The sequence below is a fragment of the Antedon bifida genome, chromosome 10, assembly GCF_963402885.1.
Source record: "Antedon bifida chromosome 10, ecAntBifi1.1, whole genome shotgun sequence".
Lineage (NCBI taxonomy): Eukaryota > Metazoa > Echinodermata > Crinoidea > Comatulida > Antedonidae > Antedon > Antedon bifida.
This window is the reverse complement of record NC_136235.1, coordinates 1,399,019-1,424,916: the sequence shown is the minus strand read 5'-3', so window position 1 is coordinate 1,424,916 and position 25,898 is coordinate 1,399,019. Positions and strand designations below refer to the sequence as shown.

At 34.9% G+C, this 25,898-nt stretch overlaps 2 protein-coding genes across 5 annotated transcripts; both read left to right on the top strand.

The window, feature by feature from the left end:
- Positions 1–304: 304 nt before the first annotated feature.
- LOC144854004 (nuclear transcription factor Y subunit gamma-like) lies at positions 305–7,352 on the top strand. Of its 4 annotated transcripts, XM_078711887.1 has the most exons (11): positions 402–676; positions 1,259–1,379; positions 1,671–1,742; positions 1,917–2,030; positions 2,511–2,606; positions 3,017–3,193; positions 3,328–3,405; positions 4,095–4,280; positions 4,945–5,022; positions 5,366–5,525; positions 6,025–7,352. In XM_078711887.1, exons 1-10 carry the CDS (start codon positions 495–497, stop codon positions 5,480–5,482), a joined length of 1,221 nt encoding a protein of 406 aa, XP_078568013.1. In that variant the 5' UTR covers positions 402–494; the 3' UTR covers positions 5,483–5,525; positions 6,025–7,352. The 4 variants fall into 4 exon arrangements, with proteins under 4 accessions (XP_078568015.1, XP_078568013.1, XP_078568014.1 ...); XM_078711889.1 differs by lacking the exon at positions 402–676 and adding an exon at positions 305–365 and having other exon boundaries at positions 5,366–7,352; XM_078711888.1 differs by having other exon boundaries at positions 4,095–4,256; positions 5,366–7,352.
- A 3,704-nt stretch (positions 7,353–11,056) lies between these two features.
- LOC144854542 (gamma-aminobutyric acid type B receptor subunit 1-like) lies at positions 11,057–21,281 on the top strand. Its single transcript, XM_078712489.1, has 18 exons — positions 11,057–11,246; positions 12,673–12,810; positions 13,564–13,734; positions 13,848–13,949; positions 14,054–14,119; positions 14,553–14,747; positions 15,101–15,245; positions 15,523–15,623; positions 16,000–16,063; positions 16,434–16,517; positions 17,184–17,334; positions 17,690–17,822; positions 18,285–18,395; positions 18,852–18,974; positions 19,272–19,386; positions 19,826–20,043; positions 20,421–20,537; positions 20,807–21,281. The coding sequence occupies exons 1-18, from the start codon at positions 11,103–11,105 to the stop codon at positions 21,206–21,208; spliced, it is 2,580 nt and encodes an 859-aa protein (XP_078568615.1). The 5' UTR covers positions 11,057–11,102; the 3' UTR covers positions 21,209–21,281.
- Positions 21,282–25,898: the final 4,617 nt, after the last annotated feature.

Genomic DNA, 25,898 nt, shown 5'->3' with positions numbered 1-25,898 from the left:
GAAATTCCCGGTTGGTTATCACTCCACGCTACTCCTTTTTAAATAATGGTATCGTCCAATATATTGCATTCCAAATAAGATACAGTAGTAGCTGTCCACCCTCCCATGTAAATGCGTGATATGATTATCGCTAGTTATATTGCACAGATTTAATACTTATATAGAATATGTACATTTGAAAATATTGCAGATTACACATTGGAATTTGTTTTAGTGTTTCATCTAAAAAACAGTGAAAAAAAATTTTTTTTTCAATCACTTCCCCCTTAAATAATAAACTCGTCCTTCACGATTGTCAATTCAGCCATTTCGCTCGCTTTCATCTCAGATTTGGAGACAAAGAGGGTTTCAATTTTGGTATTTAAGTAAGTATTTGTAGATTTTATAGATTCAAATTAATTCTAATGTTGTTTAGAAATAACACTTTAAAAGTATACACTGTAATCAGTTAATTTAAAGGTCCTCATATGACACAAGAGGTGGATATCGTATGAATGTTTACCCGCTCTGACGCGATTGGTCGGCCATTTTATGTGCTGATTGGACGGTGTATGTTCCTTAGCCATTGGTCCATCGGTATTGTGGAAAAACCTTTGTACAAAGCTTGGTTGGTCGAACTTCTAGCAAATCGGATCCATCATTTATCAAAGCTTTCCAGGACCAGATATCCTGACATGTAATACAAAATTTAGACTGATTCTCTCATCAATAATTGATACTATTTTGATTTTAAATTCACCCCTCTCTCTTTCGCTAGGCCCTCGCCTCGTGCGCGCTGGTTAGTTGACATAAATTATAGCCTATTACATACAGTAAGTTCGTGCTCAGCGAAGGTTCATATATTCTGTCTGCTGACAAGCTAAATTGAACAAATTGTACTCGCACTCAACCAGGTGATGGAGTGATGCTAGACCTAGACAAATTAAGTTATTTATTGTATTCTTATAACAATAAAATCAATTTAAATACTCCTAACTAAATACCCATCAAAGCTGCAGGAATTATGGCTCAGTTGTATATGTTTATAGAGTGACTAAAATATTAAATTTATTTATATTTTCATATTAATTGTCGCAAGGTGTTTTCCCGAATGATCGTACGATTAAAACGGTACTGGGTATGATCAACAAGCGTTACACATTTCCAACTAATCATCAATTCATAGAAGTACTAATGAAGAAGTCAATCTCAGTTGATGAATGTTTAAAGATCAGTGACTACAATCTTTATTTTAATAGATTATTTTCATATTGTCTAGAATGAACGCAAACAATTCACAAGCGGTGGCAACGTCTGCAGAAGATGTCGCATCAGAATCGCAGGGTAAACTGACTAACTTCTGGACAAACAAAGCTGCTAGTATCAATAACATTGAAATGGTAATATTTGACAGTTCATAAAATGTTGTTAAGCTCTGTCTACACTATCAAACTTTAAGTGACAGTTTGATAGTGTAGACAGAGCTTTAGCCCTATCTATCATGCAAGTAGTATTGGAGCAGCCTCCAAACATCTACCACATTGCTTTTAAATGCGATAAATAAATACATCATTCACATTATGTTTCGTATGTTGTTTTGTACGTCCTGATAATTATTTCTATGTACATATTTAATGTCTAAATGTGTATATTTTAATATTGACAGTTTTTCTTGTTTTTTTTTTCTTTAGTCTCATTTCAAAACGCAAGAACTGCCCTTGGCACGAATAAAGAAAATTATGAAACTAGATGAGGATGTGAAGGTTTGTGATATTTTCGTTTGGTGTTATTTGGTTTAGTGCTCACTAATTTTTCTAACGGCCACGGCCACTAATACAGCGCCCTCTACCAAAACCTCGCTTGGATTTCCCATTATGTAATTGGCAAGTTTAAAAGGAAAAGTACATCAAATATCATAATTTACTTTACTACTCTAGATGATCAGTGCTGAGGCTCCTGTACTCTTCTCAAAAGCGGCCGAGATATTTATAAGTGAGCTGTCACTTCGTGCATGGCTGCACACAGAGGAAAATAAACGAAGGACGTTACAAGTAAGTTTTGGATAAGTACTTAAGTATAACTACTTAATTGCTAATGGCAAAAGTGACAAATGCACCACAAATAGTGCTTTTGTTCACAATATTGTTAAGTTAAGAAATGTGTGCTTTCTCTTTTCTTTGGTGGATAGAATATGAAACCTCTATTTTTCAGTCAATTAGTACTCACTATAATTGTAGGCTTTTATTATTCAAAAAGCAAATACAACATTTAAAAGATGTGGAAGAATCATGGGACATGGCCCTTATGATACCACTTCCCGCCCGCCAAGGAAAGAGATGCTGAAATTCATGTTGGTGTGGCTATGCACTGAACGCTACTTATGTAACTTTTAATAAATGGTATCATCCAATTTATTGAATGTTAAGAATTTTCAGAATTTGTTCATATAGTTGTTGGATCCACAGAGGTAAAAAAAATGTTACTATTTTTTTACATGGCAATAAATAAAATATGGTACTTTATTTTTTCAGAGGAATGATATCGCAATGGCGATCTCAAAATATGACCAGTTTGATTTTCTAATAGACATAGTGCCGAGAGATGAACTAAAGCCAACAAAGAGACAGGTAGGGTGCCAGTAACAACTACCATCTACTATATTCATTTCATTTATTTCTTCTAGAAAAGACATTAATTAAAGAAAAATGAAAAAATAAGCAAGCACAATAAATGAATACTGTACCTGAAATATAAAATAGTTTTAAAAGGCTTACATCAGATATTTAGTGTAAACTAGTTTGACAAAACAAGGACTAAAAATCGTAGGTCCAGTGTACACATCTGGCTCATGTGCACTTTAAAGAACCTAGTACATCTTTTGAGATGAGTAAGAGGTTACCCTGGTGTACTAATATACACTGTCACACACATACACTTATCATAGCTCATCAAGAGAACCCCTTGATTGTCAGCATGAGCTGTTTAGGGTCACCCTCTATAAATAAGTTGAAATAAAATAAAACACTTGTTGTTTTAGGAAACACATGTTCAACAGACGGGTATGTGTCCGGACCAGGTGCAATACTACTTTCAACTTGCTCAGAACCAAGCTGTTCAACAACAACTTAGACAGGGTGCTCAGCAACAGACACAGCAACAACAACAAACAACGGCACAGACGATACAGGTTGCAAATGTAACACAAGGCCAGCAGGTACAGTATACCAAGTATTGTTCTCTTATACCCTTTTCACATCTGCGTAAATTGTTACAACTTGTTACAGTGATATTCATGCATTGTTTTCCTTTGGTTAATTTGTATAATGTATTCATTTATTTAAATTTCAGTTCATTAGCATCCCGTCAGGTGCTGCCCAGCAACTACAGCAAATAGTGAACCAATCACAGGCTCAACAACAGCAGCAGGTTTTTATTTCAATATAATTTTACTTTGTTCTAACAGAGAAATAAACAATAATAATAGTTCATTCTTATATAGCGCATATAAGCAAGCTCTCAATGCACTGCACATTATTGCCCCAGGTTTTTTTTTTAGATCAAACACGTATGGAAACATACTCCCATAACAATGTAGCTAGTAATCAGCACAAAGTTGTGTCTTGATTTAACCGGTACCCATTTTATACACCTGGGTGGAGAGAGGCAAATGTAAGTGTCTTGCCTAAGGATACAAGCAATGCGGCGAGAGTTGGATTCGGACCACGATCTCACGATCAGCAATCCAATGTCCAACATGCTGTGCCACACGCCGTCACAGAAACTGACAGGCATAAATGAAAACAAATGACAAAAAATAAATGGGTCTTAGCAATTCTTAAACATACAAACAGAGGGTAAATCACAGATAGAAAACAACTTGGGTGCTGCAACTACAGATATTGACTGCTTAGAGGTGAAATATAAGATTTGACATCCTAGAGGGAATGATATTTTGCTCGAGGGAATATATTTCCCGAAGTGTGACAGGGACACGATAATCACGCGAAATATACGATTTACGATCCTCGCAGCAGTAGTCATGTGATGCAGTTTCAACCAATCACGTTTACATATTTAGATAGGCTATGTAATATAACTGTATATTTTATTTTTAGGCTGGTGGTGATAATCAGACAACTCAACTAGTACAAGCAGATGGTACAACAACACAATTAATACAGACAGCCGACGGACAGCCAGCACAGCTAGTACAAACAGCTGCTGGTCAGACCATCCAGTTACAACAGCCGGACGGTTCGCAAAATGCCGCACAGATTGTAAGCAATTCCGGGGATGTGCAGGTGTGGGTTCACAGATGACTGGTAAAGACAGGTGGCTGATGACATGTAAATGAAGCATTTGTGCTCATTTACATAGTATTGCCACCTGTAACTTATCTTTGTTTGCTGTGTATGCACAATCACATTCATAAACACTTCATATTCTTGTTGTCGTAGTGTCTTATTTTGGTAAACTTTGTTATATAAATTCTGGTATATTTTCCCTGTTTAACCTATTTAATTAACCATTTTAAATAGATTTTTTTTGTGTGAGTTAAATTTGTGAATTGTTTATGATATTTACTTTGTAATTCTGTTCTTCCAAGTGTAAATTTACTGTTTTTGTAAATGGTTGTATTTAAAACATATTGTCATACTTATTATCACCATTATTGTCACATTTTCATAGTTTCAGTTTTGTCATCAACATTGTCACTGTATAGTTACAATGAAAACATTCCATCATCTACATCACTGATTACACAGTACAACCACACACATGCTTAAAACATACATAATACCATTATCATGTTCATCTATCATATTTCTAATTATTATCATTGTCATTGTGTTTCTATCATTTATACCACATTCACTGACATCAAATTCATTAATTTTTAATCCTAGTAGCATTACTTCTGTATTACTTGCTAACATTTTGGTTTTTTATTTGTTACAACTTTAGGTGTTTGGGACTCAGCCTATCCAGTACCTTAGACAGGCAGGCCAACAGTTTGTTACAGCTGAGATATCAGGATCACAGGTATATAAGTGTGTCTCATAAACATGTATTGTATGAAATTATAGTCGTCCTCATGCATAACTGGAAACTGAGGAAATTCTGATTGGACTCTCTAAGGTAGCCAGTCCCATCCAAACGAAAAGTGAAGCTTCTTGTGGCACAGACAAGTTGAACCAATAATTCTCGCATACTAGTCAGACCCCTTACCATTATTCCATATCAATCGGTGTCTATACAACTCTAGAAACTCTCAGAAATTCTACTGGGCCCAGCTTATGATAGCTGTATTTAATTGTTTCCAGTTGGCAATTTCAGATGAATCTATAAAATATATATATAATAATATTTGTTTTTTGTCTTGCAGCCTGTATTTCAAATACAACAACTACCAATACAAACACAAGCTGGTACAACGCAGCAGGTATTTCTGCAGCCTACAACGACCGATAACAGCGCTGAGACTGTCCAGGTAACGCAGTGATCACCTTATAAGGTACAGACAACTCAGTGCAGAGACTGTCCAGGTAACGTCATCACCATAAGGTGTGGACAACTGGTACTACATTTGTAATCAATCAGTCCACATGTTGCCTAACACTAACAGTGAAAATGTACAATAGAGAATTGTATTATATTTACTATCACTCAGTTCTCAGCATTAGCTCTCGTTATATTGCCTTCAACAGTGAAAATGGTTTCAAACCAATTCATTATTCCCCAAAAATGGAGTAACTTGATGATTGGTTGATCGATTGATGATTGATTGATGATTGATTGATAATTGATTGATTGATGATCGATTGATTAATTGATCGATTGATGATTGGTAATTGATCGATTGGTACATGATTGATGATTGATCGATTGATTGATAATTGATTGATGATTGATTAATTGATCAATTGATTGATTAATTGATCGATTGATGATTGATAGGTGATTAATCAATCGATTGATTGATTAATTGATCGATTGATGATTGATTGGTGATTGATCGATTGATACATGATTGATTGATTGAAGATTGATGCTCTTGGTACAAATACAATGACACAACCAAGAAGCTATATACTGCCACCATCAGCTGAATGCAGTGATCAACTAGTCACTAGTCAACATACAGGCCAGATGGTGCCTCACTTCTATGAATAAAGGCCTGGGGTGATTTCAGGAGGTGCTTACTTGCTCTATGTGTTTCTTTGAATGGTGTGAACAACACTATACTACAGATCTAAGTTTTGATTCTTAGTCTAACAATGCTTTTCTTTAAAGAAATAGATGTATAAAGAATGCTGTATCTGTTTACTTTAAATCAACTTTATTAATATTCTCATAGTATAGCTTGTGAAGAAATTACTTTTATAAAAGTATTTAGTATTTTCTGCTATTTATTTGTGAATACTAAATTATCTGTTGCTGCTTTTTACTATGAGTAAAGTAAAAAAAACTTAATAATGTCAATTGTCCATAATACTGTTACCCATAAAACCTGTTTGGAAAGTAAGAAAATGTGATAAGATTCATTAGTAAGGAATGCGTTGATAAGATGATCAGGGGCGGATCCGGGGGGTAGTGCTTGGGTCACACACTCCCCTTTTTTCATATAAAATGAAGTTATGAACTATTAAAAAAACTATCTATCTACCTGATATCTAATTTTGACCAGCTATTAATACTATTACGTTTGCGCTCCCCCACTAAAAAAATCCTGGCTCTGCCCCTGAGGAAAAAGAGTGACTTTTACTTCCATTAACTGAATGTCAAGTTTAAGATGTACGTGTGTGTTTTTGTGTATACTGTATATTAAAATGTGAAATGTGTGTTGCATAGATTCTCTTGGGAAAACTATATCAATATACATTAGTATTGTTCTAAAGTTCTGTCTACACTATCAAACAAATATGGTAGTGATATGCCCAGATATGGTAGTGATATGACATCATCATGTCCATATATTGGCACATCACATTTTTTTGTCGCTTAAAGTATGATAGTGTAGACAGAGCTTTATAAACTTTGGACAAGATGTTATATAGAATCTTAGATTGTGAATTGCATTGATTGGTGCCGTCACACTATGGTGTCTATGTAACACTATCTATATTAAAAGTAAAGCTCTGTCTACACTATGAAACTGTATGTGATGTGCCCATATATGGACGCGATGATGTCATATCACTACCATATTTGGGTTTATCTCTACCATATTTGGGAACATCCCACTTTTTTTGTCAAACTAGTTTGATAGTGTAGACAGAGCTTAAGGCTAATGTATAGCTTTGTAAAATTATGCTTGCTTTCACCTATTGTGTAAATTTATAGTTTTCAATAAAAATGTAAAATCTTACTTATTTTTGTAGTTGTATTAATATTATTTGGTTGATTTATGAAGACTTGGGTGAATAGTTTGAGTTGGTTTTTTAAATTTTTGTTTTTAATGTTTTAAGGAAAAAATTTAGTTGAGCCAATTAAGGCAATATAACAACTTCAGGACACTGAGTTTACCTATTCTATACCTACCTATGTATAGCCATTATTGAAACTAATAAATGTTCTTGAAAAAAAATTCTCTACTTCATGATAATAGTATTTAATAATTACCAATAATCTATGTTGTAAGTAACTGTTACCATGACAACACGATACCAATTATGATTTAAGTATCGCTAGAGTGATTATTAAGCCAATATGTTTTCATGACTTCAAGGCTTTCAATTACTATAATGACGACGACGTTAAGAAATTGAAAGTATGTGATAACTGTCACTTCTCACGACGTTTTATTGTTTTATTCGGGCATCAAAAACAACCAACTGTTACACTTTTGCAGGCTATCTCAACATTCTTTTTAAAAAATATATATTTTGGCCATTTTTCGAACTATAGTACATGGACATTTTCGAAAAATCACCAAATTTAGACCCTTTTCTTTTTCGACATAACTAGTTACAAACACTCTATAATATAATGATAACACAATATATGCGCATATATAGCAATATTATCGCATAATAATTGAATTTTAAAATGGCGATATTTTGTGCATTTTTCGAAAAAAATCCCTTTTTTCCAATTGCAAAATGTTTACCCTTTTATTTTTCGACTAAACTGGTCATCATTATGGCTCTATAAGATGATACATAATAATTGAATTTTAAAAAGTGGATATTTTGGCAATTTTTAGAAAAAAATCCCTGTACTATAGTACAGGGATTTTTTCCAAAAATGGAAAAACTTCGACCCTTTTATTTTTCGACTAAACTGGTCATCATAATGGCTCTATAAGATGATACAAAGCAATATACAGCCATATTATCGCATAATAATTGAATTTTAAAAAGTGGATATTTTGGCAATTTTTAGAAAAAATCCCTGTACTAGGCTATAGTACAAGGATTTTTTCCAAAAATGGCAAAACTTCGACCCTTTTATTTTTCGACAAAACTGGTCATTATGGCTCTATAAGATGATACAAAGCAATATACAGCCATATTATCGCATAATAATTGAATTTTAAAAAGTGGATATTTTGGCAATTTTTAGAAAAAATTCCTGTACTATAGTACAAGGATTTTTTCCAAAAATGGCAAAACTTCGACCCTTTTATTTTTCGACAAAACTGGTCATTATGGCTCTATAAGATGATACAAAGCAATATACAGCCATATTATCGCATAATAATTGAATTTTAAAAAGTGGATATTTTGGCAATTTTTAGAAAAAATTCCTGTACTATAGTACAAGGATTTTTTCCAAAAATGGCAAAACTTCGACCCTTTTATTTTTCGACAAAACTGGTCATTATGGCTCTATAAGATGATACAAAGCAATATACAGCCATATTATCGCATAATAATTGAATTTTAAAAAGTGGATATTTTGGCAATTTTTAGAAAAAATTCCTGTACTATAGTACATGGATTTTTTCCAAAAATGGCAAAACTTCGACCCTTTTATTTTTCGACAAAACTGGTCATTATGGCTCTATAAGATGATACAAAGCAATATACAGCCATATTATCGCATAATAATTGAATTTTAAAAAGTGGATATTTTGGCAATTTTTTGAAAAAATCCCTGTACTATAGTACATTTTCAAAAAATGGCCAAATTTCAACCCTTTTTCTTTTCGACATAACTGGTTACAAACACTCTATAAGATGATTATAACACAATATATGCGCATATACAGCAATATTTTTGCATAATAATTGAATTTTAAAAAGTCGATAATTTGGCAATTTTTGAAAAAATCCCTGTACTATAGTACATTTTCAAAAATTGGCCAAATTTCGACCCTTTTCTTTTTCGACATAACTGGTTACAAACACTCTATAAGATGATGATAACACAATATATGCGCATATAATAGCAATATTATTGCATAATAATTGAATTTTAAAAAGTCGATATTTTGGAAATTTTTGAAAAAATCCCTGTACTATTAGTGCAGGGATTTTTTTCCAAAAATTAATAATTTTTGTAAATATAAATATAGGTTCAATCAGCATGGCCATGAATCAGCACAATTATTTTTCTGGACATAATGAATTATAATTATGACGTATACTAATAGAAACTTTTTAACAACCAACTACTATGATCATTAGAAGCATTTCCAATAAATTTCTAAATTGGTAAAAAAAAGCTGTGAAACGAATTGTATTATGAGGTCTGTTAATGAGCGGAGCTTTCACGCTGGTTTGATTCTTTCAGGAATTGAAAAATATAATGTAATTTTGCTTTTAAGACAAATGAGAATGTTAAGATGTAGTCCCAATTATTTGGTCACCATGGTGACAGTATATACGCAGCTCGATGACGTATGCTGACTACACATTTGTTGTGTTGTTGCACGCTTCACTCTGATCCAAATCATAGAGTTACTGATTGCTGAATAAACATGTTCATATTAGACTAATACTTTTATAAAGGTAAGTTATTCTATTTATCTCCATACGTTCTGGCAAACACTTTTATTTATTTTAGAGTTTACTTCGTGAACATTTGTTTTTATATATGTTTTTACGATATAATACGTAAAGAATAGGCCTAATAATAATAGAGATATGAAATTAGTTATTTCTGTGGAAAGCTGATAATAATTATCATATCTACAGTGTACAGTTATCATATCATAGATGTATATGGTTGCCCTATGTGATGCAAATTACAGTTTTGATGATTAAGGTATCTAACAATAGATTGCCTTGATAGATACGAAAAATATCAAATAATGGTAATGAATATAATATTGAGACATAAATGAGATCTCGCATTATTTGATTATTATAGTAATATTTTAATTAAATAATCTATTGATCTATTGTAACTGTTTTTCTATCACAAATATGCATATTATATTTTTCTTCTAAAACATATCCGTACCGTGATGATACAACGACGTTTTTAAAATCAGGTTACAGTATCTTAAATTTACCAACGTTTCATTCCTATTCATTATACTTCAACACTTTTAAAAATAAAACAAGAAATATTTCTTACAAAAAACGCCGCTCGCTTGTTGACGTAACAGTTTTTTTCCAAATTTGTTTTTGAATGTGTCATTTTATTGTCATAGTTATTCACGTTAACCTGAAAAAATACATCTGTAAAAACCGTAAACATTTTAAGATTGAAAGAACTACGTGTAACGGCTTGTTATTATAAAATAAGTATTACAATTGTAATTAGTAAATTGGTAACCAGTGCACGTAGTATCAACGGATTAACGTTTGGCTGTGGAATCACAACTGAATTACACGCCTTATTCGTCTCTGAAAAACAATAATAGTTAGGCCTACAGATTTTCTTTCTCAGATTTTTCTTATTTTTAGTATTCGCATTTAAACGTACTTTTACTCTTCAATTGACTATATTTATTACAGATGGAATTGAATGCATTACGTAACTTTGTGTTGTTATCAATTTTATTACGAATTTCACCAATTTTCTGCGGCGAAAACGTCACTATAGAAGAAATCACGTACATGGTATCCCCAGCTACGCTACCAGTCAATATAAGCACAGAATCCCCAACAGATGTAGACCTATCTGTAGAACATAATATAACGGATGAAGAAGTTGTTGATTTGAACATCATGGGCTTCTTTCCGGTAACTGGTGAGAGCTTTTCGAGAGGAAAGAGTTATTACATTGCGGCCGATATGGCGCTACGTGACGTCAATGCGCGTACAGACGTGCTTGATGGATACAGGCTTACACTTGACTGGCGCGATACACAGGTAGGCCTACGTAACTATTATTTTATTTTGTTGTAGGCCTCCAATTCTATATATTCTTTTCCTCAACGAACCATTCCTAAAAAAACAAAAACAAAACAACAACAAAAAACAAACTAGCGAACACTTCTTCTTAACATAAGTAATAATAATATCCTGGATTTATATAGCGCTTAATGTTGTGACACCTGTAAGCGCTGAACATTATTACCCCAGTCATTTTTTTTGGATCAAACACGTATGAAAACATACTCCCATAATGCAGCTAGTAAAACCATTCATGAACCCGAGTATAACACGCACACTGACCAAATTCCCATTAAGTAAAACATTATAAAAGAAAACTTCTTAATTTACTTGAACACTGAATTTGAATAATTTCGATTTTTTCTTCATTATTACTCCCTTAGTGCATTATAAATCTAGACAATTATGTCTCCCTGACTCATCAAATTATTTCAATTACTCAAAGCGTCATGGATTATGATTGCAATTTTGGCTAATTATGATGAGCACCTAATTTGAGTTTAACAATCTTATTATTGATTAAGAATCAAGACTATTATTTAAATTAACAAATGGATTCGTAAATGACCATTCGTAAATGACCATTCGTAACATTTGTCTTACAAATATTGTACGTACATATAGATAATGACAATAAATATCATAATGGCAGTTAGTCCCCAATTAGTGTTCAATTATTAGGCCTATGGTAGGTAGCCTATTGTTGTGAAATGGTGGCACTATTAGTGATGACGTCATTACCGATGATGAAAATGTTGATGACAATTAAATGATCATAATTGAGATAATAATTTATATATATATGATAATGTTCAACTATTTTCACAACGCCTGTAATGTGTTGAAAAGAATGAATTAAGGCCAATTTACACAGACGAGTGGTAACGGTAATGAAAATATAGAATCAATGTTATTCATTATTACCATTTACACAAAGCGGAGCGGACGGGCGGTTTCCGCTCAGGATAGTTTTTTTCATTTTTTTTTTCATTTATTCATTTAGCATCCATTCAACAATACATTTCAAATTCTTAACAAAGAAAAAAACAAACAATTGGAATTGATTAAAACCAAATTGAATGGATGCAAGGACGACCCATAAAATCGACATGTCAATTTATTTCCAATGGGGTCCATTGCAAGAGAAATCGGAGATGTGAAAGTGAACAAGGATCATAAGAAAAGCATATGGAAATGTGAAAGACATAATCAAAAATCACATATAAAATGTTAGAAATTGTGCGGATAGATACAGATTCTACGTACGTGGGACAAGCTACGCGATTTTCCGCTTACCGTTACCTCTCGTCTGTGTAAATTGGTCTCTACCGTCATCAAATAATAAATAATTTAACTAAGATGATGGTAGTGATGATAATGTCAACTTGTTCTTACGTCATAGTGCACTGCTGGTCTTGGTACCAAATCACTTTTTACATTCATCAACTCAACCAGAACGTACATTATGCTCCTGGGTACAGGCTGCTCTGTTGTTGCTGAACCAGTTTCCATGGCAGCGGATCTATGGAATATTGTACAGGTAATAATAATGAAATTAATTTAATTAAAATTAAAGTGGATCAGTTCATATATCTTTCTGATCAACATTCAATCTGCCGTATAATGCGCGCGTATATTGTTTTTAATAATCAGGAGACAACCATACAACAACACATACCATTTTCTGCATCCCAAAATAGGTTTAATGGTGTGAACCTATGCGCTGCCAGAGTTAAATGACGGAGGGACTTTTGCTTAGGAACTAAAATTCTCCTTATTGAATATTCAATTAATTTGCTCTAATAATGCGATATACACGCCTCTCTGCATCCCAAATAGGTACGAATGGTAGCCTGCAGAGTTAGAATATGTTACGGAGAGACTTTGCTTTGGAACTAAAAGTCACCGTTACTCACCGCACTTCAATTAATCACAAAGCTATGGCTTATTCAAACTATTGCTTGTCATTGGTCAACGCTTACCGTTGCGCTAATGCTTGGTTCCCACTAGAAACGCAACACAATGACGTAACGCAACGTAAGTGAATTGGCCAATCACAAGCGATGGCTTATTCGAACTGTTGCTTGCCATTGGTCAATACGCTTACGTTGCGTTTACGTTCTTGCGTTACGTTCTAGGTGGGAACCAAGCTTTACGTCCATGCGTTGCGTCATAGTGGGAAATGAATGAAGTGGCGTAAGAGGCTGGCGAGTCGTATCGCCTTGAACATTCAAATCATTAACGTAGGTCCGCACAGTTTCTAAACTTGAACTATAACATTTTATTTTTATAGATGTCATACGCGGCATCAAACCCGGCTTTGAGTGATCGCAACAAATACAAATCTTTTTACCGGACATGCGCGTCTGATACCATCTTCAACTACGCACGTCTCGCTATGATCAAGTTGTTTAAATGGACTAGAGTGGCAACGATACATGAAAACCAAGAACTATTTTCAACTGTATGTTGTAGCTTATTGTCTTCTTATTGATAGTATAGATGTTTCAATCTACTACTAGTACTTGTTTAATAGTCCATTTTATTAATATTTTCTCTCTTTGTTTTTTTCCAAAGTCGATCAACCGATTTGGGTCGCTACTCGCAGAAGAGAACGTAACACTGATTACGTCAGAAAGTTTCGCAATCGATCCGGCCGAACAAATACGTAATCTGAAGGTATTTTGATATTCGAATGAGAAATCTTTTTTTTAAATCTCTTAATGTGGCGTAAACCCACCACAGCAAAACACCTGCCTCATATAACATTTAATGTCTTTTAGGAAAAAGAAGCATGGATTATTTTTGGAAACTTTTATGAAAATATGGCAAGAAGAGTATTCTGTGAGGTAAATGAACGATACTTCCGTTTAGATACGTTATTAATAATAATATATTATTATATTTTAGTAGAAAAGACCAACTCAGACAGCGTCGTACGACGAGGCCCGACGAAACGTATTGATTCGTCAGTGCTGTCCGAGTTGAATCCCAACGAGACGGGTCGTCTTGAGATAGCGTCGGGCGTAGTTTTTAGGTCGTCGGGAGAACTTTAAACATTTAATTTTCTCCCGCCGACGAGACGACTCGTCGTGCCACTGTCTGAGTTAGCCTTAAGAGATTTTTTTTCGCAAGTATTCTCAATTTGTATAGTATAAAGTACAAATTACGTCAGAGTAGGGCAAAACATCTGACCAATTACACCCTGACGCAAAGCTACTCCACAGTATAGTTACAAACAATTAAAAACATTTTGTGAAACTAACGTGGTTTCTTGATTAGGTTTACAAAGAAGGCCTTTACGGAAGAAACTACGCCTGGTTTTTACTAGGCTGGTACAAACCTGGTTGGTGGGAGGAGCCAGATGATGCAATAGACTGCACTCCTGAACAGCTGTACCAAGCTGTCGAAGGATACTTTTCAACAGAGGATCTGCCGTTGAGTATAGATACGGATCAAGTCACCATCTCTGGACTGGTGAGTGTCAAACACCAAATCTATAAGTAGATATGTAGATGTTTAAATCTGGAAAGAAGATTTTAGCGCATTAGTAAGCGTACTATGTGTGCGATGTGCTGTTTGTATTCCGTATTCAGTAGGGCTGGTGTGATTGAGCGAGTAATCCATCGTGTGTGATTGGTCAAATCACTTACGTTGCGTTAGGTCCTTGTGTTGCGTCGCTAGTGGGAACCAAGCTTAAGGCCTACTCGGACAGACTGTAATCGACCCTCCGTAATTATATTATTACGTCAAGAGGTTTCACCCAAGCTTTTACAAATAATTAAGTATCGATTCGATATTTTGGATTTTTTCTCCCCATTTTTTGGTAGACACCTAACGAATTTGAAGAATCGTACATGACTTACTCGGCACAAGAAGGTTCTGATGACATCAATGACCTGGCGTCTTACGCGTACGACGCAATATGGAGTATTGCGCTTGTACTTAATGAAAGCATACAAGTTCTTCAAAAAGGTAAATACAAGTAATAGTAACCCATCTCTTTGGCATAGCATATGAAATGACGTAATGTCTACCTAGTTCGAGCCCTGTGATCGTAGCAGTTTAGAGAAAATTCATTTTGGTTAGGCGCTATACAAAAGACAATTATTATTAATAGGCCTACTCTATCATACATTTTAAATCACCTAAATGCCACAAATGTAATAAAGCTATACTAATTTAATTATCATTTATTATGAATTTATTAAATAACACTCATTTGATTTTATTACTTTCACATTTTGATTAGAATCGCCTCACATAAAGTTGAGTGATTTCACGTACTCAAGTACCGACATGAGGAATGTGTTTATGACAACGATGGAAAGTGTCGAGTTTGATGGAATATCAGTAAGTTAATACATCTAAAGCTCTGTCTACACTAGTTTGACAAAAAAAGTGTGATGTTCCCAAATATGGTAGTGATATGCCCAAATATCTAATATGACATCACCATGTCCATATATGGGCAGATTGATAGTGTCGACAGAGCTTTATCTTCGTTCTTTTAAAATACCCCCAGTTATTCATCACACTATAAAATACACAAGGTATTCTGTCTACACTATCAAACTAGTTTGACAAACAAGTGCCCAAAACAATTTTTTTTGTCACATAAAGTTTGATAAGTGTAGACAGAGCTTAACGCCTACAAACATGTGTTGAGAGGTAATGACTGTAATATTATAAATAATATAATTTAAACTTTTGTCCGTTTGAAATGTAGGGTCCTGTAAGCTTCACAAGCTCTGGGGATAGAGAAGGTTTGATTGGGTTACGTCAGATGCAAGGTATGGTTACTTTACTATATTTATTTTTGAATATTATATTTCTGTATAAATTATGGATGAAATTAATGTGGATCGAAGTAAGAAGAAGTCACCACAGAAATAAGAGACCAGATAATCGAGCAGCTGTCTGTACTAAGTGTCATTAAACCAATTGAGATCAGCACGCATAATTACCAGAGTTTGTACCAGGCTTGGTGTTTTACCAAGGCAATCTAACAACAGGATGCTGAGCTCCGGAGCTCAAAGGGTTTATCTTTGGCTGCGACCACGATCAGTTCCACGCCCCTCAAGATACTACTGTTCTTTGATACTAACTTATACATTTTTGTATTATATTATTATTTGCATCGTATTATGTTTTAATCATTAGGAGGTGAGAATGTCGCAATTGGAAGATTCGAGCCACAATCTGGAAAACTCACTTTAGAAGATTACGCCCCTATTATATGGAAAGGTACCGTAAGCATGTTTCTAGTGCTTAGGCCTAACTACCATAACATTTCTTAATGTTTGACATTTGAAGGCAAACATAGTTTTCAATTAACGTTTTCAATTTCAAATCAGAGACTTCACTAAACTCAGTAATTTCGCCATTAGTTCTATGAACTAATTGCAGTGCTAATGCTGCCGTCTACTAAACCTGTATTATCAACCTCGTCAGACACATTTATTTTAGCAGTTTTCAACAGCAAAGAATAATTTACATAATGCTATCAACTGTCATTTTTTAATGATCAGCCTAATTAACATCGTCGTTACTTATTTCATGCTCATTATCTATCCCTAATTGGTCTTCTTACTTTTCACATTTTGCATTCATTCATTCATGTGCCATCTTCGGTCCGAAGGTTGGCAATCATGACCTTCCAATCGTCCCTGTCCTCTGTTATTCTTCTGACGTCAGCGTCCCAGTCCAGTCCACTCATTGATTTCATCCATCCACGATCAAAATTATTATTTTTCTGAATTATTCATGATGAATCTAGAGCTAATAAAAACGTAGGAACATACTCAATTAGTTTAGTCTCAGTATTGTGTACTCTGGACACAATATTATGCCATATATGGAGCTACTAGAACATTACGTGAATTGTATTTAAATACGTTGTTGTGTCTACAGGAGATGGGCCACCAAAAGACAGCACATTAAACGTGTACTCACCGAAGCATATATCTCTAACGTTCCATTACCTCTTCGGTGCTCTGTCATGCTGTGGTCTTGTGATGGTTGCCGTCTTTGCAGGGTTCGTTGCCTACTATTGGAAACGAGAGTAAGAAATACAATTATTGTTCAATTTTATCATTTAAAAACAACAAAATGGAAAGTTAAACAACTGTTTCTAGAAGAAATAATGAAGCCCTAGAGTATAAGACACTAATATTCAAAGTCGACGCATGGTCACTCGCACACCTCGCAGTGATCTTCTGTCCAGTTGTTCCCTGGAGTTAGATTATAGAAAATAAAGAAGAAGAAAAAAGAAATAACTAATTTAAAAAAACGAATTAATTTAAGTTTATGTAAGTAGCTTTAAAATACAGAAGACTTTAAAACAAAAATAAAACACGCGATTAAACATGCTGATTAACCTTAAATGAATTTTTTTTAAATTCTTTAAAAATCCACAGATTGATACAGAAGAGTACACCAGTGTTCCAGTTTCTCTTTCTACTTGGATGCACCTTCATTTACATAACTATTGTAACATTAAGTATTGATAAAGGACACGTTGATGATGACTCACTCGCAACTTGGTGTACGGTAAGTTTTTAACTGATGTACGTACATGGCCGACAAACGTAAATAATTGGGCGTTTTACCTCTTGGTTCCCACAAGTTTGTAAACCAAGGAATTAAGCGCGACGTAAATAATTTGACCAATCACAAGCGACAGGTCGAATAATCCATGGCCTGTGATTGGTCAAATTATTTACGTCGCGCTTAAGTCCTTGCTTTGCAACCTTGTGGGAACCAAGAGGTAAGCGTTTGCGTTGCGCTTACGTCATTGTGCGCGCGTTGCGTCCTATAAGAACCAGGCTTAAATTCGTCTTTAATATTATTGCGTCCTAGTGGACAAACGACAATTCGGAGGATCCGTCCGTGCGTGCGTACAAATGGAAAACAATATTTATTGATTCATACGAAAATACATAAATAAAAACACTATAACCAGTTTTATGTCTGTTTGTTCAATATTTGAACGTTGTTGTATTTTCTTTGTAGATACGAGCGTGGGTATTTGTTATAGGCTTCTCGTGCGCATATGGAGTGTTGTTTAGTAAAATATATAGAGCTCATTCAGTTTACACTTCAAAACTGAATCCATGGATACCTGTAAGTATGACCAATGCAATCTAACAACAGGATGCCGAGTTCCGGAAATCAAAGGGTTTATCTGTGACTGCGACAAGACTGTTCCACGCCCCTTAACCATGGAGGAATTCCTCCATGCCTTTGACAGACACCACACGCCGAGGAGAATATGTACATAGTACAGTTCTGTTGGTATTTGTCGCAGTCAGACATAGATCAAAGGAATGTTACGAGTTCCTATCTTGGCAAGGCGAGCTGTAAGTTAGATTGCCTTGGTATGACAAACTACAATACCAACTAGGCCTATTCTTTTTATACTATAATAAAATCAAATGTCAAATGTTGGCATCCCACTTGGTTTAGTGATCTTTGTTGCTGTATTTGAACTTTTTTAACTCCTTTAATATATTCATTAGCTAAAGCTTTTGAAAACGATAAGTTAATTAATATTGATTTATATTTGTTGTTAATATCCAGGGTTCACATTGTGGTCACATGATTAAAACAGTGTTGTTTTGCTTAGCGTTTGACGTCATCGTGTTGATAATCTGGATGGTTCAATTTCCGCTAGAAGTCGTAATTGAAGAGACGGATTCTTACGTGAGTTTAACATATGATTTATCTTTATGAATAACACATTTAAAGCTTGGTTCCCACTGCGCAACGCAAGGGCTTAAGCCGCAACACAAGGGCTAAGCCGCAACGCAATCAAACGCGATGGATTATTCGAAGTGATTGGTCCTGCGGCGTTGCGTCCTATTGGGAACGGCGTCCAAAGTGGTACAACGTAATCAACGTAGGCATTTTAATCAATAGCCAATTAAAACAAAGCTAACTTTCTGATCGCATTATACTGTAAATTATTACAATTGACAATACTTTTTTTGAAATAATTAGCTGGACACACAGACGAATACGCGAACGATAAGTGAGGTGGCATTCTGTGCAAAGGGAACCTCGTCTTATTTTGTAGCCATCTTCTACGTGTTTAACGGTCTATTACTTCTATTGGGTATGTTTACAATGTATTAGTTGGTATAAATCAATGTGAGTGGTGGTGAGAGTGGTCGTAATTGGCGATGGTGATGTGACCCTGTTCGTGATTGTTGTGACCACTGGACATTGGTCGTAAGTGGTGATGGTGATGTGACCCTGTTCGTGAGTGGTTGTGATCACTGGACATTGATCGTAAGTGGTGATGGCCGCGAATGGTTGTGGTACGGTTCGTAATTGGTTGGTTGCAGTGGTTGTGTGTGGTCGCAAGCGGGGTCGTGAGTGGTTGCGACACTGTTCATGAGTGGCCATGGCACTGGAGGCATATTTCGTATTTCTCACTGTTCTTCACATTAATGTACGCCTAACAGAATTTCTATGTTTTTTTCTTTAAACAAATGACAATAAATGATACTTGACTTGACTTGACTAACAAACGTGTACATATTATTTTCAAGGTGCATTTTTATCCTACGAAACACGCCATTTGAAAATTCGGAATTTGAATGATACTTTTATGAATGGAATCTCAATATACATCATATTAACCCTGAGTATCGTCTGTGCACCACTATCGTTCATACTGGAACAGGAACCAGAGCTTGCATACGTCATCATTGCGTCACTTACATGGTTAGCAACCACAGCAACAATACTTGTCATATTTGTTCCTAAGGTAGATAAATATTTTCTAATTACTAATCAGCAAAAATAAAAAATATACTTACATATACTAAACAAATGTGTTATTTATCCATTACTAAAGCTATATATAAAAAAAAAATGAATAAAAAATAGATTGATTAATATGTATTGATTTAAACATTGCATGAAAAAACAATTTCTGAATTCATGTTACCTCAAACTCAATTCTTAAGCCTTGTCTACACTATCAAAACTTTATGTGACAACAAAATGTGATGGGTAAAGTGATATGCACAAATATGGTAGTGCTATGGCATCATCATGTCCATATATGGGCACATCACATTTTTTGTCATATAACGTTTGATAGTGTAGACAAGGCTTTAAATAATATTTGTCTTTTACCAGGTCCTGTCTTTACGTGGTACATTTAATATACGATTTTTAATTCAAACGAAATCGGACGAAGAGGTGTTTGAAGAAGAGGCTGACACGGAGACAAAACTGCGATACAGAATTGCTGACGTAATCATTTGTATTCCTTTCAAAGCACTTTACTTAGCATAACATATAAACAACAAGAAGTGGAGTGGTAAAAAGTAGAAAACCCACTATCACCACGAATAGTGATATCACCTCCAAGCTGTGTTAGCTTCCATCATCTCTATATTATCATCATAAAAAGAGAAGAAAATAAAGAGAAGTTACGCGAACCTCGAAAAAGAGCACTAAACGGTATCACATATTCATCCATATTCCTAGTAAATTCAATTTCTTGGTTTTTTTCTCCAAAGGTGGACACGGCAATCGAGAAAGTGAGAAAGCAAATTTCAAGAAACGTCGAATTCAAGAAATACGCAACGATGCCCGGTGCGTGTAGTGTGTGGTGTTGTGGACATCATGTCGGATGTACGTTAATTCCAACTTGTGGACGACATACGGGAACCGAAAGCGTCACAGCCAGACACGATTCTATTGGACAAGCGAACGACGCGTATGTACATGACGAACATTCAAGTATTGAACAAAGAGTAACATTGAATGGACAAATGAATGGCTGCGTGCATCATGTACAACACGAAGGGCTGGCGAGTATTTCAACCGTGGAAACTACGACTACGTCTGTTAGTATTTGCGAAACAGAGCATGACATTGGCAATAATATCAACGAACACAATAATACAACACGACTGTAGAAATTAACCAAAATAATGTATTTCGCTCTGTCTACACTATCAAACTAGTTTGACAACAAAATATGGTAGTGATATGCCCAAATATGATAGTGATATGACATCATCATGTCCATATATGGGCACATCATATTTTGTTTTCACATAAAGTTTGATAGTGTAGACAGAGATTTACTATCAACTCTTAAATAATTAATGGATACTTTACTACAATAAAGTTGATTCCATTTTTTAAAAATGTTTAAATTTGGCTGTTGATAAAATAGGATACCTCTTTGGAAATGCGTGCTTCAACTTTGAGTCCTGTGGATACGAGTACCACCTTGTGCTCGTTGTCACTGAATTATTTGTGTGTTAACCAATACAATGTTTGCATTTGTGTACAAGATTCTGAAGATTAAAGTAGGTCTAAGGCCCTGTCTACACTATCAAACTAGTTTGACAAAAAATATGTGCCTAAATATGGTAGTGATATGACCAAATATGGTAGTGATATGATATCATCATGTCAATGGTCACATCACATTTTTTTGTCACATAAAGTTTGATAGTGTAGACATGGACAGAGCTTTAGAAGTTAAATATTATCTGGTATGTCTCCCGTTCCATTACATCGTAGTCACATGTCATTGTAGTCAAGTTGTGTAGTTTCTATTTTTGTACTTTGTAGGCCTATCGATCAATAAAGATTCGTTTGAATTTGCTATACATACTATTGTGTATATTGTGTGATGTCAGTTTGCTTCCAGAACCATTACCACATCGATTACTGTATACTTTATATTGCACTTTGCTCATTGACAATCCAATATCCCAATATTGTACACCTAATTGATAATAGAAATATAACAACTTTGAATGTTTTCTTAAAGAGGCATTCTGTTTTCGAGGCACAGTAATGTGTGTTCTTTCTCTGCTGATCCTTTAATAATGTGTTGCGCATAATTTAAACTATTAGTGCGTCAGCGCCATTTTTGTTTTTGTACGATGTTTTGTTTTTAAGTGTTAATTCTTTGAACTTTAACTCTGATTAGAAATAGTGGTTAATATAATTCGAAATTATAAACGAATTCTACCTTCTACAATCCACTCTGTATAGATTATAAGATTGATTACAAATAGTTATTATCTTATTTTATGGAACATAATACCGTAATTATATTAAGGCCAATTGTAACGGTAAGCGGAAAACCGCGTAGCTTGTCCCACGTAGAATCTGTATCCATTCTGAGCGGCGGAAACAGACCGTCTACTCCGCGGAAATGATCATAAGGAATAACATAGATTAGGCCTGTTTTTTTTACCGTTACCGCTCATCTGTGTACATTACGGCATATATTTAATATTCGGAAATAGTGTTTTCGTAGACCATGGTTGATACTGTAAATGTTAGACCAATGCCAAGTATCTGCTAAATTGTAATGTCATGTCTTGGACTAAACGACCTTCAGTCAACACAATGTCATTGTGAACTGCTAATCAATAATGTTCTTGTTATTTACCTTAAACACTGCTGGGATGTTTTGTTTAGATCCAAGTAATTAAAGCGTCATTTTGTGTAAGTAACATATGTAAATAGACGCATTATGGGATCATTTTTAGTGAAAACTAACCTAACCTGTACAATTGTGTTTAGAACATGAGCTAAAGCCACTGGAATAAATAATATATAAAATATAAATTGCCTTTTTTCAGTTAAGAACATTTCTATTTCAAACTCGCAATAATGCCACCCGATCACCGGTCCATTACATGGAGGAAAAATAACTTTTTTCCTCTACGGTACTATGTTCGAATTCTGAACGCGTTAAAATAATCGCATCGACGCGCCGCCGCCGCGGTGATCACTTACGGCAGAAAAACAGAAAATACACAGGTAATTTTAAATACAATTTATATACTATTTGTATAAAAAGTTATTTACAAAAAATAAAGTAAAATTCGAATGATGAATAGTGAGATATATATTATGCCTACTTTCAAAGTAATTATAATTATCAATTCTGTAATAAGTATTATGCTTAATTATGCCATAGCGATATTAGGCATATTAAAGAAATAAGCAAACCAATCACTGTTTGGTTGTCATTGGAATTCGGATTGTATGAGTGTTGCTATGTATTATCTACACTTTAATTAGTTACCGTAATACGCAGTTGACTTACTGAGTGAGAGATTTAAGCTTATTTGGCAGACGATTTCTCAAACCCTATGTCGTCTATGCCCCAGTGGCGTAAGGGCTATGATGAGCGCCCGAGTCCCCCAGCGTTGAAGGGCCACTTAGGTTCCAGGGGCCTCAAGTTACGTTACGTCACTGCTTAGTGAGAGTAGACCTCGTGGAGGAAAATTTGAATAAGCGTAGGCTAACTGTCCTACATAATAATAATACGTAATTCCTTTTTTAAGTCAACGTTAATGTTGCTAAAATACATATTGCGCATTGTATGCATCAGATGAACACGGATTCAAATTTATACAAATACTTTTGCAACCGTGTTTTCTAAACCTGGAGTGAACACGTTTCTTACAATTCATACAAAATTGCACGGTATTTATTAAATTAGGAAAGAATTAATCATTCATAAATAAACACAGTTAACTTAGGCCAAAGTAAGCAATAATGACAAGATTAAGATCGATAAAAACGTATTGCTTTGAGTGTTATTGCTTAAATATTTTGCGTTATGTCCACATGGCACATGATTGTTATGTTTTAGAAGAGAACGTAGGTGGTCGGTTACGCATGTGTAGATAGTTTACGCCAGAAGGTCCAACAGGACTCGAATGCAACACCGTTACATCTAAAACAGGTTCTTGCACCTGAATATCAGGTGAAGAAGCCCAGGCTACGGCAGGTCGTTCATTGGGGTTAAGAAGTAATCTGTTTTTAGTGTTAATATTATTCTTATATACAGTGTCCGGTATAACGTACGTTTCAATTGGCGCGCCTTGCGATGATGACAACTGTTCGGCATGTTCTTTTAAAACAGACCGACTTACACGATATGACACAGGTGGGTTCGTTTGTTGTCGAAATACTTTACGTGTATAATCCAGTCTTGGCTTAGGAGGGTTAGGAACAAGTTCAGCATGTTGATTGAAATTATTTGAATCATTTAAACTAATCGTTCTCATCTTAAGTACGCATTGATTGTGTTCTTTTGTATGACATGTTCCTTTTGCATCAGATGTTGGATTCCTCTGTGTGTTTGATGACATCATTTGACTACTGGGTGACCGTCGCTGGTACTGTGAAGTCGGAGCAGAATGAGACAGCCTCGTGCTGCTTCTTGCATGACTTTTTGACACATCAGCACTAGAATCGCCATTAGTATGGGTTGTCGGAACTTTTGGAAGTGAATCCGCACTGCGTATCCGACGAGCTCGGCCATCTTTATGTTGTTTTTCAGCATTTTCATCAATCTTGTCTCCCAAAGCTGCAGTAATCTGTTTCAAATTAGCAGCAGCACGACTCATCTTCCCCGACTGTCGTAAGCTGGACAACGAGTACATATTCTTTGCAGCATAGTTAAAATATTGCGGCATGGATTTGTTCTGTGGCCGAATAAAATCACCTCTAGCTCCAGTGCCAGATTGGAACACTGGCGTAGAGAACGAACTATTCGTAAATAAGCCTACGATATGTTTCGACGTAGCATTTCCTAAGAATTGTCTGTGTTTACTGTGGAACTGCAGCGGTCTTGGCACGAACGCTAGCGGATGGTGGCCGGTTCTCGTCACATACACGGCCGGTTGACGTTCATAAACGGGTATTCTATTAGGTATTGTCCGAACTTGGATATCCAAATCAAACGAAACCTTCTTCTTCCTTACTTTCGGATGTTCAAAATTGGATGCTTTTCGAGTCTGGTTAACCCCAGCTGGTAAAGACTCCAGATCTTCCAAACCATCCATGGTAACAATCAACTATATTACTACTAAATGGCATGTTTCTCAACTTATTCCAAGATCCACAGATACGTTAATTCACAGACTAGACTATTTCGATGATGTGGTTTGAAAATGGTCCAGTGCACATCCCCCACACTAGGTAGTTCTTTTGTTCGCTACATGCTTTCAATTGTCAAGCTATCTGTATACCGTATCCATCATTCAGGTTCCATTCTATTGTGATGGTAATATGTTAAAGTATACAAAGATTAATTGCTGAGTGTTTACATACAGCATTGACTAAAAGTCGATACGGTGAAATTATTACGGTTCAATTTGAAAGATAGTTTTTAGAATGCATATTTGTGTGTTGTACAACACAAGAAAAACAAATCCTATTATGTTCTATCGACAAAAATAAAAGTATTTTTGATACGTAAATTTCTTTGGCTGATCTAAAAAAACCCGATCTTAAACGAATCGTTGTTTAAAGTAAACAAAATTCTGACTAAAGATTTTTAAATTACAATCAACGTATTCGTCAAAACCAATACAACTTCGACTAGGCCTATTTAAACGAAACGGTGTAAAAATAATGTATGCTTTATAAGGTTCAAACGTTTCGCATTTTAGCACATACCACCAGACAAAATGGATATAGTCTCAGACGATTTCGTTGACATACTGATAACCCGGATCTATTGACAAAGTGACTTATCACCAATTGTTAAATAAATCGATCTATCACATAAAAGTCCCTCTTTAAAATGAAGTAAATAAAGGACAATTAAAATGACAACAA

Bases quoted from the DNA above. Each gene is read 5' to 3' on its own strand.
- LOC144854542 (XM_078712489.1), top strand. From the start codon at position 11,103: ATGGGCTTCTTTCCGGTAACTGGTGAGAGCTTTTCGAGAGGAAAGAGT. The intron at 14,120-14,552 runs GTAAATGAACGA...TTTCTTGATTAG, and splicing joins CAAGAAGAGTATTCTGTGAG to GTTTACAAAGAAGGCCTTTA. The intron at 14,748-15,100 runs GTGAGTGTCAAA...ATTTTTTGGTAG, and splicing joins AAGTCACCATCTCTGGACTG to ACACCTAACGAATTTGAAGA.
- LOC144854004 (XM_078711887.1), top strand. From the start codon at position 495: ATGTTTACCCGCTCTGACGCGATTGGTCGGCCATTTTATGTGCTGATT. The intron at 1,743-1,916 runs GTTTGTGATATT...TTACTACTCTAG, and splicing joins AACTAGATGAGGATGTGAAG to ATGATCAGTGCTGAGGCTCC. The intron at 3,194-3,327 runs GTACAGTATACC...TTTAAATTTCAG, and splicing joins ATGTAACACAAGGCCAGCAG to TTCATTAGCATCCCGTCAGG.